The 16589-nt window shown below is 37.5% G+C and overlaps 1 protein-coding gene across 6 annotated transcripts in view; it reads right to left on the bottom strand.

The window, feature by feature from the left end:
• Nucleotides 1-16589, bottom strand: part of RBL2 (RB transcriptional corepressor like 2) — a 79643-nt gene that overhangs the window by 27820 nt on the left and 35234 nt on the right. For all 6 annotated transcript variants that reach the window (XR_009256036.1, XM_058707996.1, XM_058707995.1 and 3 more), the window contains 4 exons: nucleotides 10157-10228; nucleotides 9412-9517; nucleotides 8605-8810; nucleotides 7351-7515 (listed from right to left, as the gene is read on the bottom strand). Coding sequence is in view for 5 of the 6 variants with exons in the window: in XM_058707996.1 (XP_058563979.1) it covers nucleotides 7351-7515; nucleotides 8605-8810; nucleotides 9412-9517; nucleotides 10157-10228 (549 nt within the window). In the remaining variant the exon portion in view is untranslated. The remainder of the gene's footprint in view (nucleotides 1-7350; nucleotides 7516-8604; nucleotides 8811-9411; nucleotides 9518-10156; nucleotides 10229-16589) is intronic.

The raw sequence follows: 16589 nt of genomic DNA, 5'->3' as shown, positions 1-16589 counted from the left end.
ACATATGATACCCAGGATCTCACACATCACAATTTTATACAATATGTACATATTTAAAACACAAATACTAATTACAAAAAATTCATACAGCATATGCCTAGATTTCTTGTCCTCACCCAATCCCCAGGATAACTACTATTATCTTTCATTCACTGAACAAATCAGGCTACTGTATAGCCTTCAGCTCTTTAGGAATGCTCTCAATACAAATGTAATTATTACGTGGTTTTTTGGAAAAAAAAATGAAATGGTATATCTTTTGTGCTGTTTGGAATATTCAGTCAACATTTTGTCTTTGATCTTCCCATATCAGTATATATGCATCACATCTCTTTAACTGCTATACAGTATTCTACAGTATGTCTGTATCCTAGTTTAATCCTCTATTGATGTATTATTTCCTCCCAACTGTTTAAAAATGTAAGCAACGTAATATTCAACAGGCTGTACCAATCCACTGAAACTGCCCTGACAGGTGTCACTAATGATTCCTAATCATGTTAATTATCTTGTGTGGTATTCTAGAATTCTTTTCTCATGGTTGTGTAAACGTTAGGATAATACAGGTTGGTTCTAGACTCAAGGTACTTTTTTTTTTTTTTAGTTTATTTTGGTGGGGGGGGGGGGGGGAAGAAGGGGAGGGTGGAGAGAGAATGATAATGAATCCCAAGCAAAGCTCCACACCATCAGCACGGAGCCCAATGTGTGGCTCAAACTCACACCATGAGATGGTGACCTGAGCCGAAGTCTGATGCTTAACTGAGCCACCCAGGCACCCCGACTCAAGGTACTTCTGATCTCAGCTCTTGTCTGTCAAGTCATCATGACAAATGTTTCTTTAACCAATAGTCTAATTTTGCTATTTAATGGAGAAACTCCTAATTCTGTGCTAAAATTTTTTTTTTAAACTTCCCAGGTGGTGAGAGGACAGTCACTGATCTAAGTGCTTAACATAACTTTTTTTTCCCCACAAAATGTCATTTTTTAAAGCTTTACATATAGTAAAATTCATCCTTCTTAAGCGTACACTTCTGCATGTTTTGACAAACGTATGTAACTACAGTAAGTTTCTTTGTTCCAAAAAGTTCCCACACTGCTAGTTAAGCTACTACCCCCACACACTGATGATGTTCCCTGTCCCTATAGTTTTGCCTTTTCCAGAACGTCACAGAAGTGAAACCCTATAGTAAGTGGCCTACTGAATCTAGTACTTTTCACTTAAGCACTAATGCATCCGAGGTTCATTTATATTGCTGAGTTTATCAGTTTATTCCCCTTTATGGCAGGCAAAGGAGTTGCCCCTTATTGGGTGTACCATAGGTTTGTTTATCCATTAGCCAGCTGGAGGACATGGGGGTTGTTTTCCACTTTTGGGCAATTAGGAATAGTCCTAAACATTCATGTACATGTTTTTGTATGAGCCTTAGGTAAACACCCAAAAGTGAAATTACTGGTTATATGGTAAGGGGATGTTTATAAGAAAATGCTAAACTATTTTCTAGGTGTAACAGCTATGCTGTATCGTTTCACACTCTCACCAGCAATACATAAAAGTTTCAGTTGTCCCACATCATTGCCAGAATTTGTTCATGTTATTGTTTAGATTTGGGCTAATGGATAAAGCACGTTCAAGTCTTTTGCCTAGTTTTAAATTTGGTTGGCTTCCTTTTGAATTTTGAAAATCCTTTATGTTTTGTAGATACAGATAAGAGGTATGTAAAATTTTCTCCCAGCTTGTGGCTTTTTTCTATCTTTTAAAAAAGCAGATAATTTTAATTTTGATGAAGTCCAACTTATCAGTCGTTTATGGATTGTGCTTTTGATGCTGTTATCTAAGAAATCTTTGTTTATACCATGTTCACAAAGATTTTGTTCTCCTATGGTTTCTCCTAGGAGTTTCGTAAGTTTTACATTTAGGTCTGTGGTCCATTTTGATTCATTTTTGGATCTGGATGCACATATGGATGTCGGTTTACTATTATTATTGTGTGTGGTCACCCAGTTTAGCACCATCTGCTGAAAAGGCTGTTCTTTCTCCGCTAAATTACTTTTGCACCTTGTTGACAATCCACTCACCATGTACGTATGGTCTATTTCTGGGTTTTATTCTGTTCTGCCTCTCTGTATGTCTCTCCTTTTACCAATACCACATTGTCTTGGTAACCACAGCTTTATAGTTAAGTCTTGAAAGCAGAGAATGTAAGTCTTCCGAATTTTTCAGAATTGTTTTAATTATTTTAGTTGCATTTTCATATACATTTTGGAACCAGTTTGCTACCTTACACAAATAATTCTGGGATTCTGACAGGAATTGGGTTGAATTTATAGATCAAGTGAAAGGAAACCGACATCTTGAAAATGTCATCCAATTCATAAACATGATATTTCTCCATTTTCTCCATCTTTCTTTAACCAATGTTCTGTAGTTTTCAGGATATGAATCTTGCATATCTTTCGTCAAGACTTACCCAAAGCAGTTTTTAATGTTACAGTGCTTTAGAAAATTTCTACTTCTCACTTGTTGCTAGTATACAGAAGTAAATTTGATTTTTGTATATTAGCCCTAGAACCTTGTTAATCTTACTAATTCCACTAACATTTTTTAGATTTTGTGATTTTTCTATGAAGAAAATCACGTTGTTATATGGAAGACAGCTTTATTTCTTCCTTTTCAGTCTGTATGCCTTATTTATCTTGCCTTATCATATATGACCTTGCATATGGTTATAATGTTGAATAGGAATAGTGAAAGTAGATACCTCGTCCCTGATCTTAATAGTGGACAACTGGGGAGCCTGGGCGGCTCAGTCGGTTAAGCAACTGACTCTTGGTTTCGGCTCAGGTCATCATCTCAAGGTTCATTGGATTGAGCCCCACATCAGGCTCCGTGCTGACAGTGCAGAGCCTGCTTGGGATTCTCTATCCCTCTGCCCCTTCCACATTCTTTCAAAATAAATAAATAAATAGTTAAAAAGTAATTTAAAAAAAATAGTGGAAGACTGAATGCCTTCTAAGTGTATTGGTAGCTATAGATTTTTTTAGTATGTATTCTTTATCCGATTAAGTTCCCTGAGAGGTTTTATCATGAATGAATGTTGTATTTTGTCAAATGTTTTTTCTTCAACTACTGAGATGATTTGTCATCTTCACTTTTTAGAAGAGTTTGTAGAGAACTGGCAGTACAATTGACTTCTGAACATGGGTTTGAAATGGGTCCACGTACACGTGGCTTTTTTTCAATAAAGTACATTTTCTTTTCCTTACAATTTTAATATTTTCTCTAGTTTATTATAATACAGTATGTAGTATATATACAAAATCTGTGTAAATCAGCTGTTTTTATGTTGTTGGTAAGGATTCCCATCAACAGTAGGCTATTAGTAGGTACATTTTGGGGGAGTCAAAAGTTATGCACAGATGTTCCACTGCACAGGGATAGGATGTCCTAACTCCCCATGTTGTTCAAAGGTCAACTGTATTTCTTCCTTAAATATTTATTTGGTAGACTTTACCACTGAAGCCATCTGGGTCTATAGTTTCCTTTGAGAAGAAGTTTTTATGTTACAAATTCAGCTTAATAGAGAGAGGGCCACTGAGACCACTTGTTGACTGTGCTCTGGAAGTTTACGTCTTTCAAAGAATTGGTCTATTTCATCTGCATCATGCATTTATCGGCAAAAAGTTATTTTTTAACCTTCATTATATTCTCAATATCTGTAAGAACTGTACTGATAGCTCTCATTTCTGATCTTAGTAATCCATCATTTCTTTTATCCTCATTAGCACAGACGGATCAATTTTTTTAACCTTCTCAAAAAAACCCTAGTTTTTAGTGGTCTTAAAATATACAAAGTCATCTATTTCATTGATTCCTGCTTTTAGTTGCGTGGGGTGAAATCACAGGTCACTAATTTGAGACCTTTCTTCTTTTCTAATATGAGTATTTTAGTCCTATAAATTTCCCTCTCTTAATACTGCTTTTGCTGCTGCATCCCACAAATTTTGGTAAGTCAAGTTTTCATGTTCAAAATACTTTGTAATTTTTAAAATTTCTTCTGTGACTCATAGAAATATGCAATTTAGTTGCAAATATTTGGGGGTTTTCCAGGTATCTCTGTTACTGATTTCTGATTTAATTCTGTTGTGGTAAGAGTAAATACATTATTTGAATCCTTTAAAATTTACTGAGACATAAAATTTACTTTATGGTCCTGAATGTGGTCTCTCTTGGTAAATGTTCCATGTGCACTTGATGCTATTAGAGTGTTCTAGAAATGTCAGCCAGTCTGGTTGTTCACTTCTGTCTACTTGTTCTGTCAATCATCGCAAAATCTTTTTTTTCTATTTAAGGATTTTATGTCCTGTGCTGGGAAATGACTTCATTGCTGATAATGACATGAAAGCTGGCGTGGCTGCATTAATTAGTGTCAGTAGAGTACAGATAACTTTTTCTATCCTTTTCCTTTTTTTAAAAACCACTTCATTGGGATATAGTTTCCATACCATACAGTTCAACCCCTCGAGGTACACAGATCTATGGCTTTCTCTGTGCTCCTAGAGTTGTGCAGTCATTATCACATTTCATCGTGCAGTTCATTGTGTGGTCATTTCCACGTGTGCCCAGTGACAGAAGCCCTCCATCCCTCCCAAAGCTAGGCAATCACTAATCCACTCTGTGCTTCTATAAATTTGCCCATTCTGGACATTTCATAGAAATGGTATCGTATAGTATTTACTTATCCTGTGTCTGCTTTCACTTACCATAATGTTTTCAAAGTGTATCCCTGTTGTAGCCTGTGTGGTACTTCCTTTTTATTGGAGTAATATTCCATGGCATGGACATGCATTTTTTTTATTCGTCAGTTAATTGGATATCTCAGTTATCATCCTTTTACTTTAAACTGTTTGTGACTTTATATTTAAAATGGGTTACTTATAAGCAGTAAATAGCTGGGTCTTGTTCTGTCCAGTCTTAAAATTTTTGCCTTTTAATTGGTGTATTTACACCATTTACATTAAAAAAAATTTGTTTTAATGTTTATTTTTGAGAGAGGCAGAGAGAGAGAGCAAGCTGGGAACAGGAAAAGAGAGAGAGGGAGACACAGAATTCAAAGCAGGCTCCAGGCTCTGAGCTGTTAGCACAGAGCCCGATGTGGGGCTTGAACTCATAAACCAAGAGATCATGACCTGAGCTGAAGTGGACCGCTTAACAACCGAGCCACCCAGGTGCCTCTAGACCATTTACATTTAATTGCGATTTGTTTGTTACTTTGGCCTTTTGAATTGGGTATTCTGACTTCTACTCATTTTGTTTCAGTTAATTCTAATCTAAATGGAATTTATTTGGTTACAGGGTGAAAATCTAACACAGGCATACTTTGCTTTATTGTGCTTTGCAGGTAATGTGTCTTTTGTGGCAACCCTGAGTTGAGCAAGTGTATCAGTGCCATTTTCCAACAGAATTTGCTCACTTTGTGTCTCTACCAAATTTTAGTAAATCTCTAAATATTTCAAACTTTTTCATTATTATGGTGATCTTTGATCAGTGATTATGACTCACTGCTCAGATAAATGAATCTTTGGTTAGCATCTTTAAATTAAGGTATGAACATTTTTTTTAAGATATAATGCTATTGCACACTTAATAGACTGTGGTATAAACATAACTTGTATATGCACTGGGAAACCAAAAAATTCATCTGACTGGCTTTACTGTAGTGGTCTGGAACTGAACCCACAGTATCTCTGAGCTGTGTATCCCTTCAACTGCTTTTAGGGCTTTGCTGATTTATGTTTCCAGCATTCACAATCCCACTGGCAATATCACTGGAATTAGATCAAACTTACACAGTGGCTGGAGGAAACTTTATCTTTTCAATATTTGGTCTACTAAACATTAGTGTGTCTTTGTTATTCGAAGTTAACTGATTTTTCTACAAGGGATAAGACTATTCCAAGGTATGTTAATACTGTAGTAAAAGTTTTTTCATTTTCTAAGATTTTTGCTGCTATCTTTGTTTTCTCTAACTTATTTTTATTTTTTTAATGTTTAATTTATTTTTGAGGAAGAGAGAGAGAGAGAGGGAACGTGAGTGGGGGAAAGGCAGAGAGGGAGACAGAATCCCAAGCACGCTCCATGCTGCCAGTACAGAACCCAACATGGGGCTCAAACCCATGAACTGTGAGATCATGACCAGAACCACCCACACGCCCCCCTCCAACTTTTTATTTTAAAAGTTGGAAGAATAATACATTGAACACCCTATCATCAGTCATTAACGCTTTACCACATTTGTTCTCTCTGTATAATTTTTTTTTAGTTGAACTATCTGAAAATAAGTTGCTCACACCGAGGCAGTTCACCTGTGCCTACTTTAAACATATTCTCCTACATAATCCAGTGCTATCATCAATACCAAAGGAATTTAACAGAAATTTAACATTCAACTCCCCCATTAAGTTTTCCCACTTGTCCCCAAAATGTCCTTTTTACTGTGCTTTTCTGTACAGAATCCAAAGATCATGTACTGCATTTGAGTGTCCTGTCTCGTGCTCGCTTCGGCAGCACATATACTAAAATTGAGTGTCCTGTCTCTTTAATCCTCTTCACTGTAGAACACTACCCTCCCCCATCTACTCTCTCTCTTTATACTGACATGTTTTTTTGAAGAGTCGAGGCCCTTTTTTGTGTGTGTTTCTTTCTAAGCAATCTTTATGAATAAGAGTATTACATCCGGGCCTTTAGGAATGAACTGTCCTCCTAAACCCAGCACACGTGATTCCCGGTGCCTCAAGGACACTGTGTTCTTTCCCTGTTCTCCTGCTTCCTGGATACCCCTTCCTCCCACACGTCAGCGCCTTGCTGACTTTTCTTCCATCAAGGTCTGATGCAAGCTTCTCTCCCCATCGCAGACAGAGGCAGATGCGGCCGCACAAATCGGCACTAACAGGACTAGCACACCACACTGTACAAAACGTCCACTGCTCCCCTTAGACAGAGATGCTACCTGTCCCAGAAATAGATATTCAATAATCAGTTTAGAAATTCAAGTTTTCTTAACAAAAATTTGGAATTTTAAATGGAGTAAAAATCCCCAACTCCAGATCTACAGCAGAGTGAACTGTAAATACACAAACAGGAAAAGGAAGGAATGAAGATGAATCTAAATCCTTTACTCTATTTCCAGCCTTAACGTGTCCCCCAAACCCCTGATTTCTGCTTTGCTGGGACCGACTTTTCCCTGGTAGCTCCCATCACTCATGGGAGTGCTGAGTGTTTTCCCTCAACCCCAGTTCTAGCATCCTAGGCATTCTGGGGTTAGTAAAGGCCAAGATTTATGTTAGGCTCACCTTTGAAGGACTGTTGCTGAAGTAATAGAAAATCTTTTCTCGAGGAGAAAGCATTGTTTCATTTTTATGTGGTGAAATGTAGATAGGATGATTTTGAGATAGCTGTATTCGGCGAGGAGAGCCTGTCCTGACAAATGGATAGGGAGAGAGAGGAGGAGCATCCATCTGTTTGGGGGAGAAAAAGTCAGCATTCCTAAGAAAGGTAATGAAATTTCTAATCAGGTATTTTTTATGAAAAACTTAAAACATTTTTTATTTAAAACATTTTATTTAAAACAATTTTTTTAATGTTTTCTTTTTTTGAGAGAGAGCAAGCAAGGGAGGGTTAGAGGGGGGAGGGGGAGGCAGAATCTGAAGCAGGCTCTGAGCTTTCAGCACAGAGCCCAAGGCGGGCTTGAAACTCATGAAATGAGAGATCATGACCTGAAGTTGGATGCTTAACCGACTGAGCTACTGAGGTGCCCCTAAAAATGGTTATTTTTACTGAAAGAGTAGAGAGATATAATAAGCCAGTAGCTTTATGAATGGCAAACAGTAATTATTAGCAGCAACAATTACACCTAAAGAAAACTACCCAAATAACATGTAAGTGCTGGCTTTGTGCCAGTCGCTGTTTTAAGCATTTTTAATACATTATAGCATTCAATCCCCAGAGCAACCCTATAAACTAGGGATTACGCCTATTGCCATTTTATATATGAGGAAACAAAAGGCAGAGAGAAAGCTAAGTAGGTTGGGCGCCTGGGTGGCTCTGTCAGTTGAGCATGGGACTTCAGCTCAGGTCATGTTCTCTTGGTCCCTGAGTTCAAGCCCCACGTCGGGCTCTGTGCTGACAGCTCAGAGCCTGGAGCCTGCTTTGGATTCTGTGTCTCCCTTTCTCTCTGCTCTTCCCCCTCCTTGCACTCTGCCTCTGTCTCTCAAAAATAAACATCAAACATTTTTTTAAAACAAGAAAGCTAAGTAACCTGGAAGGGCACCAGAGCTGATCAGTTTTGGACACTATGAATGCATGCAGTTTCTCTCTTGTATTACAGTACTTTGTAGGGAATCCAAATACCATCTAATTCTTGTTTAATGCTTCACAATAAAAGAAATTCTGTTGGTTAGGCATATGATTTCTGTTAGAGATTTCCTCAGCTTTATTTAACAAATGAATGATTTATAAGACCAGTTTACATACAGAGCAGCTCAACCTATGTGATTCCTCCTCCCTGTCACAGGTGAAGAAAGTATGAAATAATCTGTCACACTTACTACGTTTGCTTGTGAGTACTTCATGGCAAATGTTTTAATTTGCTTTATGTAGATATTGTTGTAGAACTGAATGAGGTCTCCCCTCTCCTCCTCTTCCATGTCACTGTTGGCGCCTGTGAGGCGAGTAGGTGTAGGAGGAGCGCTGCTGGGCTGTGGAACAGGCAAGGTGCTGCTGGACCGCATGACGGGACTGGAGTCTCTGCTGGCTGCAGCAGGTAGAACACAGGATGATAAACAGACACTGCTCATACAGCTTGTCTTTAAAAAGAAAATTCAGGAAGATAAAGGCGAATAGCTACCCTCTGTACTTGTTTAATGGCAGCCAATGGGCACTCTCTTCTTCATCCCAGGGAGAAAGCGCAGAATATTAAGTAGTAACTTGACCCCCTGCCATGAATGTAGTAAAAGCTTCCGGGGTAGTTTTCGTTAATAAGTTACACCAAATTTTCTAGGACCTGTGCCCTTCATTCAGTGATACAAATCAACAATTAAGGGTGGTATTTCCATAGCATGGTTTCAGTTAGCATGCCAGATGTTTCTGGAACTCAGGCCAACAAATTCCTGCCGGGAACCTTGTCTAATTTCCCTGGAGAAAAATGTTACACACAATGTGCCTTCAGGCTATGGGATGAAGGACAAACAACTTTGCCACTGAATTCAGAATTCTGTTTATTGTTAAGTTTTTTGCCAATATTTTCAGTTTCTCTAGTCATAATTCCATTTAGTAAGCCTCAGTCTCTAGGCCTAAAAAGTGAGAAGCTCCTAATTTTGTCTTTGTAAGTGTTCATAAAGATCTTAAACACTTACTTCTGTCTTTGTTTAGTTCTGTTGGAGAATTCTGATGGCTTCTGCTGTCACTGCTGCCAGAATTTCTTCTTTTCCTTTTCCCTTTTATCAAAACACTTCTATACACCTTTAGAGAGACCACAGGAAGGAGACAGATTCATTGAGCATATCCTAGATGATATGACCTTGACTTGTTCTTTAAATCTCACAACAACTCCATTTGGTATAGTTGTCCTCCTCAGGGAGGTTAATAAATGCAGCTAAGGTCAACGATCTATTAAATAACAGGTCCAGGACTTACATTAGGGCCTGTTTGGCCTCAAATTCCAAATACAGGCCTATAAAAGGATAATACAAAGAGCAGTGCTAGCACCCAACCATGAAATCAAGTTATTCTAAGTCAAATACAAAGATCCTGCATACCTATCCTTTGAAATAAACGAGCAGCATTAAAGGTAAAGTGAGCTTTACCTTTAGTGGAGCTAAACCAGCCTCCAAGGTGACACAGAAACCAAACAACTTCCTCAACTGCCATCTATCCTGTGATTATCCAAACTAAGAAGAAATCAAATATTTCACCTCATCGTTCGGAGAAAAGAGGGTGTAAACTAATCAAGATGGGAAGAAGATTAAAGAAAAGACTTTCTTAAAGTAGAATCTTAGTTTTTATCCTGGAAAAAAGGCCTTAGAATCAACTGTGGTTATTTTTTTATACTTATCAAACACTTTAAGCTTTATTTTCAGCCCTGAGAGAAAATATAGTTACCTGGCTCCGGGCCTGTGGCTGAGTCCTATAACAACGCATAATATTCTGGAAGGACTTGTCTTCTTTTGTGACCTGGCAAATAATGAGAGTATCCTGAGAGAGAAATTGACTTCAAGCAAAATATTTTGAAGAGCTCTGTGAATCTGCTCCCCAGTGAAAGTGGTGACAATCATATAAACAAACAGCCATGTCAAGTCTCTGGAAATGGTCCTAAGGGCATATAAAAAATGAAGAACTACTATTCAAGAAAACCTATTAAAATTCAATACCAAGACAGGGAGTAAGTGGTATCTGAACAAAAACCTGTACTAAAAAAGTACGGTTAACAAATGAAGAATTCACCAGAGGGACAAAACAGATTTAAACTGGCAAAGAAAAAAAGAATTAGCAAACTTGAGATAGGCTGTGCAATCTGAAGAACAGAGAAAAAGGAAGGAGGAAAAATGAACAGAGCTTCAGGGAGCTGTTGCATTCAGCAAACATACACAGGAGAGAAGCAGAAAAAATGTTATAAGAAATAAAGGCTCAATCCTTCCCAAATTTATTTAAAAAATAGTAACCTATATATCCAACAAGTTCTAAGAATTCCAAGTGTAGGATAAATGCAAAGAGATCCATACCCAGACATATGGTGAAAATGCTGAAAGCCAAAGGGAGAAAATCTCGAAGGCATCAAGACAAAAAACAACTTCTTGCTTACTAGGAAACCCCAATAAAATAACAGGCAACTTCTCATCAGAAACTATGGAAGCTGAGAGACAGTGGAATGTGCTTAAAGTAAAAAACTAAGAATTCAGTGTCCAGCAAAGTCATCTTTCAAAAATGAATGAAAAATAATCTCAGATAAAACAACAACAGTGTTAGGTCTGCTAACAGACTTATCTTACATGAAATACTAACAGTTCTTTAAACTAAAAGCAAGTGACCCCATGCGAAGCCTAGTGGCTCGTTGGTACAGCACACAGCTCTTAATCTCAAGGTTGTGAGTCTGAGTTCCACATTGGGTGAAGATACAAAAATAAAATCTCGAAAAATAAAAATAAAAAGTGACTTCAGTAACTCAAACACACATTAAAAAAAAAATCACAGGTAAAGATAATTATGTGACTGTAAAGACAGGATAAAATCCATATATATTTCTCCACTAATTTAAAAAGCCACTGTATAAAGCAATACATAATTAATGTATTATTGGACCTAAAGCATACCAAAATGTGATACATCTGCCAAAACCAGCACAAGAGGAGGAGGAAAGCTGTACTGGGCTAAGGAAATGACTCCAGATGACAACTTGAAACCACAGGAACGAATAAACAATCAGAAATGATAAGATGAATATAACAAAACCTATAAATTAAATTTTTTTTTTTTAACATTTATTTATTTTTGAGACAGAGAGAGACAGAGCATGAACGGGGGAGGGGCAGAGAGAGAGGGAGACACAGAACTGGAAGCAGGCTCCAGGCTCTGGGCCATCAGCCCAGAGCCCGATGCGGGGCTCGAACTCACGGACCGCGAGATCGTGACCTGAGCTGAAGTCAGGCACTTAACCGACTGAGCCACCCAGGCGCCCCACAAAACTATAAATTAAGTATACTCCTTTCTTCTCTCAGTTCCTTAAAAGTCATAGAATTCTAAACTGACAATGTAATTGTTGGATTTGTAACATTTATGGATGTAATATGTATCACAATATATCACAAAAGATTAAAAGGAAACAGCTATATACAAATAACACCCCTGTGGGGCGCCTGGGTAGCTCAGTCCGTTGGGCGTCTGACTTCAGCTCGGGTCACGATCTCACAGTTTGTGGGTTCGAACCCCGCGTCGGGCTCTGTGCTGACAGCTCAGACCCTGGAGTCTGCTTTGGATTCTGTGTCTCCCTCTCTCTCTGCCCCTTCCCTGCTCATGCTCTGTCTCTGTCTCTCTGTCTCTCTCTCTCAAAAAGAAACATTCAAAAAAAATTAAAAAACAAGTAACACCTCTGTATCTCACCAGAGTTAAGTTAGTATAAATCTAAAGCTGATCTTGATATAGTTAAGATGCATACGTAGGAGTGGGGAAATTGGGGAGATGCTGGTCAAAGAGTACAAGCTTCCAGTTATAAGATGAGTAAGTTCTGGGGATCTAAAATGAAGCATGGTGACTATAGTTAACAATACTGTATTTATATACTTGAAAATTGGTAACAGAGTTGATCTTAAATGTGAAGTGATGGATGTTAACTTTATGGTAACTGAAATGCAATTACATATACATGTATCAAATCATTACATTGTACACTCTATGGTGTACAACACTTATCTCAATAAAACTAGGGGGAGCAGGAGGGAGGGAGAGAGAGAAAAGAGATGTATATGGTAAGCCCTAAAGTAACCACTAAGAGGGGCTCCTGGGTGGCTCAGTCGGTAAGCGTCCGACTTCAGCTAAGGTCATAATCTCACGGTTCATGAGTTCAAGCCCTGCTTCAGATTCTATGTCTCCCTCTCTCTCTGCTCCTCCCCCACTCACGCTCTGTCTCTCAAAAATAAACAAACGTTAAAAACATTTTTTTAAAAAGTAACCACTAAGAAAATAATTTCAAAAAATGGAAAAAGTCACTACTGAAAAAAATGCTATATCACAAAATATTCATCTAATGCAATGAAAGTAGTAAAGGAGGACCAAAAAGACACATATAAAAAGTAAAATGACAGTTATAACAATAACACTAAGTGTGACTGGATTAAACAACACAATCAAAAAGCAGACACTGTCAGACTGGATTAAAAAAGATATCTAGGGGCGCTTGGGTGGCTCAGTCCGTTAAGTGTCCAACTTCGGCTTAGGTCATCATCTCATGGTTTGTGAATTTGAGCTCCATATGCTTGGGATTCTCTCTCTCTCTCTCTCAAAATAAATACATAAACTTAAATAAAATAAAGAGATCCAACTATACTCTGTACAAGAAATATACCTTGTACAAATATACCTGAGGCGCCCGGCTGGCTCAGTCGGTTAAGCATCTGACTTGATTTCGGCTCAGTCATAATCTCATGGTTTGTGGGATCAAGCCCTGCATTGGGGTCTGTGCTGATAGCACAGAGCCTGTTTGGGATTCTCTCTCTCCCTCACTGTATGCCCCTCCCCTGCTCTCTCTCAAAAATAAATGAATTAAAAAAAATACAAACACATTTGAAAGAAGGATGGGAAGAGCTATATTATATATAAACAGCAACTTCCAAAAAGCTGGGTGGCTATGTAAATATTACACTACAGACTTTAGAACAAAAAGTAAAAGTTCCTAGAGATATAGAGCAACATTTCATAAATGATAAAAGGGTCAATCCATCAGGAAGCTATAACAATTGTAAACATTAATGCACCTAATGACAGCATCAAAATATATGAAATAAAAACAGAAATAAAGGGAGAAACAGATAATTCAATAATATTTGGAGAGTTCAATACCCCACTTACAACAGTGGACAGAACAACTCATAGAAGATCAACACAGATGTGACTTTAACAACACTATATAACAACTAGACCTAACAGACATCTACAGAACACTCTACCCAAGGACAAACAATATACATTCTCAAGGGCACACTGACTATTCATCAGGACAGATCATATGCTAGGCTAGAAAACAAACCTTGACAGGGGCACCTAGGTGGCTCAGTCAGTTAAGCTTCCAAGTCTTGATTTTGGCTCAGGTCATGATCTCACAGTTGTGAGATCGAGCCCCAAATCAGGCTCCTTGAAGCCTGCTTGACATTTCTCTGTCACCCCCTCCCTGCTCATGCTCTCAAAAAACAAACAAAAAACTCAAACCTTGATAAATTTTAAAGGACTGAAATAAATTAACACACCTAGATAACCAATGTCTTAAGCCAAAAGAGAAATTAGAAAACACTGAGTGAAATGAAGATATAACATACCAAGACTTATGAGATGCAGCTAAAGGGAGGCTTAGTGGGAAACTTACAGCTTAATTAATGCTTACATTAATAAAGATACTAAATCAATAACCTAACCATCTTAAGATGCTGAAAAAAGATAAAAACTAAGCCTAAAGCAAACAGAAAGGAGGAAATAAAGATCTGAATATATGTCAATAAATGAGACCAAAAGCTGGTTCTTTGACACAGTCAACAAAATTGACAAACTTTTAGCTAGACAAACCAAGATAAAGAGAAAGAAGATTCAAGTTACTAGTGACAAAGAATAAAAAGGACTATAAGGGAATATTATGAACAACTGTGTGCCAACAAATTACACAGCATGAATGAAATAGGCAGATTCCTAAGAAGACACATACTACAAAAACTGATTCTAGAAGAAATAGATGATCTGAATAGACTTATAACAAGAATTATTCATCAATAAACCACCCACAGAGCAAAATATGGGCCCACTCCCATGGCTTCACTGCTGAAGGCTATACAACATTTCAAGAAGAATTAATATCAATTCTTCACAGACTCTTCCAAAAAAACAGAAAAGGAAAACTTCCCTATACATTATATGACTCTAATATTTCCCTGATAACAAAACCATGACAAAAAAACACTGTATCTCTCATGAAAAGGACAGAGGCACTTGGGTGGCTCAGTCAGTTAAGTTTCCTGCCCGACTCTTGGTTTCGGCTCAGGTCATGATCTCACAATTTCATGAGTTTGAGCCCTGCACTGGGCTCCGTGCTAACAGTGCAGAGCCTGCTTGAGATTCTCTGTCTCCCTCTCTCTCTGTCCCTTTCCCACTCCTGCTGTTTCTGTCTCTCTCAAAACAAACTTAAAAAAAAAAAATGTTGGGGCTCCTGGTGGCTCAATTGGTTAAGTGTTCAACTTCAGCTCAGGTCATGACCTCACGGTTCGTGAGTTTGAGCCCTGCGTCAGGCTCTGTGCTGATAGCATGGAGCCTGGAGCCTGCTTCAGATTCTTGCCTCCCTCTCTCTGGCTCTCTGCCCTTCCCCCACATACGCTCTGTCTCTCAAAAATGTTAAAAAATATTTTGTTAAATAAATAGGACAGAATTCCTAAACAAAAACACCAGCAAAGTGAACCTAGTAACATAAAAAAAGAATTATACACCATGACCAAGTGGTATTTACCTCTGAAATGCAAGGTTGGTAATGTACGAAAATAAATATAATACACATTTAAGTATTAGTAAATATTTAATATATCCAAATTATATCTATAATACTTATATCTAATATTGATATCTAAAGACCAGTAGAATAAAAAAACACAATCTTCTCAATAGATTCAGAAAAAGTATCTGACAATTTCCAACACCCTTCACAATAAAAACACTTAAAAAAAAATATCAGAACTTCCTCAACCTGATAAAGTTTTTTCAGTCATGAACAAAATCACAGCTACTATCATATTTAATGGTGTAATCTACATGCTTTCCTCCTAAGATGAGAAACAAAAGAATTTCTGCTCTCAACACTTCGATTCAACATTATACTGGAGGTTCTAGCCAGAACAATTAGGAAAGAAAAAGAAAAGGCATGAAGTATGAATGACAAGTAAAATTCTTTCTGTAAGCAGATTACATGACCTTATACATAGAAAATCCTAAGGAATCTACCAAATTAGAACTCATAAATGAATTCAGCAAGGTTGCAGGACACAAAAAATCAACTGTATTTCTCTATACTTGCAATGAGCACATCAAATTTAAACATCTGCATTTGTAATAGCATCAAAAAGAACATACAGGAATAAAGTCAACAAAAAAAAGTGTAAAAGTTATACTATGAAAACTATAAAACACTGTTGAAAGAAATTAAAGATGATCTAAATAAAGGGAAAAATAACCTATATTCACAGATGGACGGTGAAAATTTGTTAAGATGGCAATACTCCCCAAATTGATTTATAGATTCAACACAATCCTATCAGAATGCTAGCTGACTTCTTTGAGACAAGAAGTCAGAATTGACAAGCTGATTCTAAAATTCATAAAGAATGTCAAGGGATTTAGACTAGCCAAACTAAACCTGAAAAAGAAGAAATAAGAGGAAGGACTCTCATTTCCTGATTTTAAAACTTAGGTCAAATTAACAGTAATAGTAATCGAGGGGGGGGGGGTGGGGGGAGAGATCTACAGTAGATAGTAATCAAGGATAGAATTAAGAGTCCAGAAATAAACCCATGTGTCTATAGTCATCTGACTTTTTTTGACAAGGGTGCTGAGACTATCAGTGGAGAAAGAATGTTCTCTTCAACAGTAGTACTGGGACAACAACTGGATAGCCCCATGCAAAAGAATAAAGTTAGACTCCTACCTCATACCACATATAAAAATTACTAGAAATGGATCAAAGACTTAAATGTAAGAGATAAAACTATAAAACTCTTAGAAGAAAACAGAGATAAATATTCATGACTTTGGATTTGGCAATGTATTCGTAGGACACCAAAAGTATAAGCAACAA

This window comes from Neofelis nebulosa, chromosome 17 (genome assembly GCF_028018385.1).
Source record: "Neofelis nebulosa isolate mNeoNeb1 chromosome 17, mNeoNeb1.pri, whole genome shotgun sequence".
Taxonomy (NCBI): Eukaryota; Metazoa; Chordata; class Mammalia; order Carnivora; family Felidae; genus Neofelis; species Neofelis nebulosa.
This window is presented reverse-complemented; position numbering and strand designations above follow the sequence as displayed.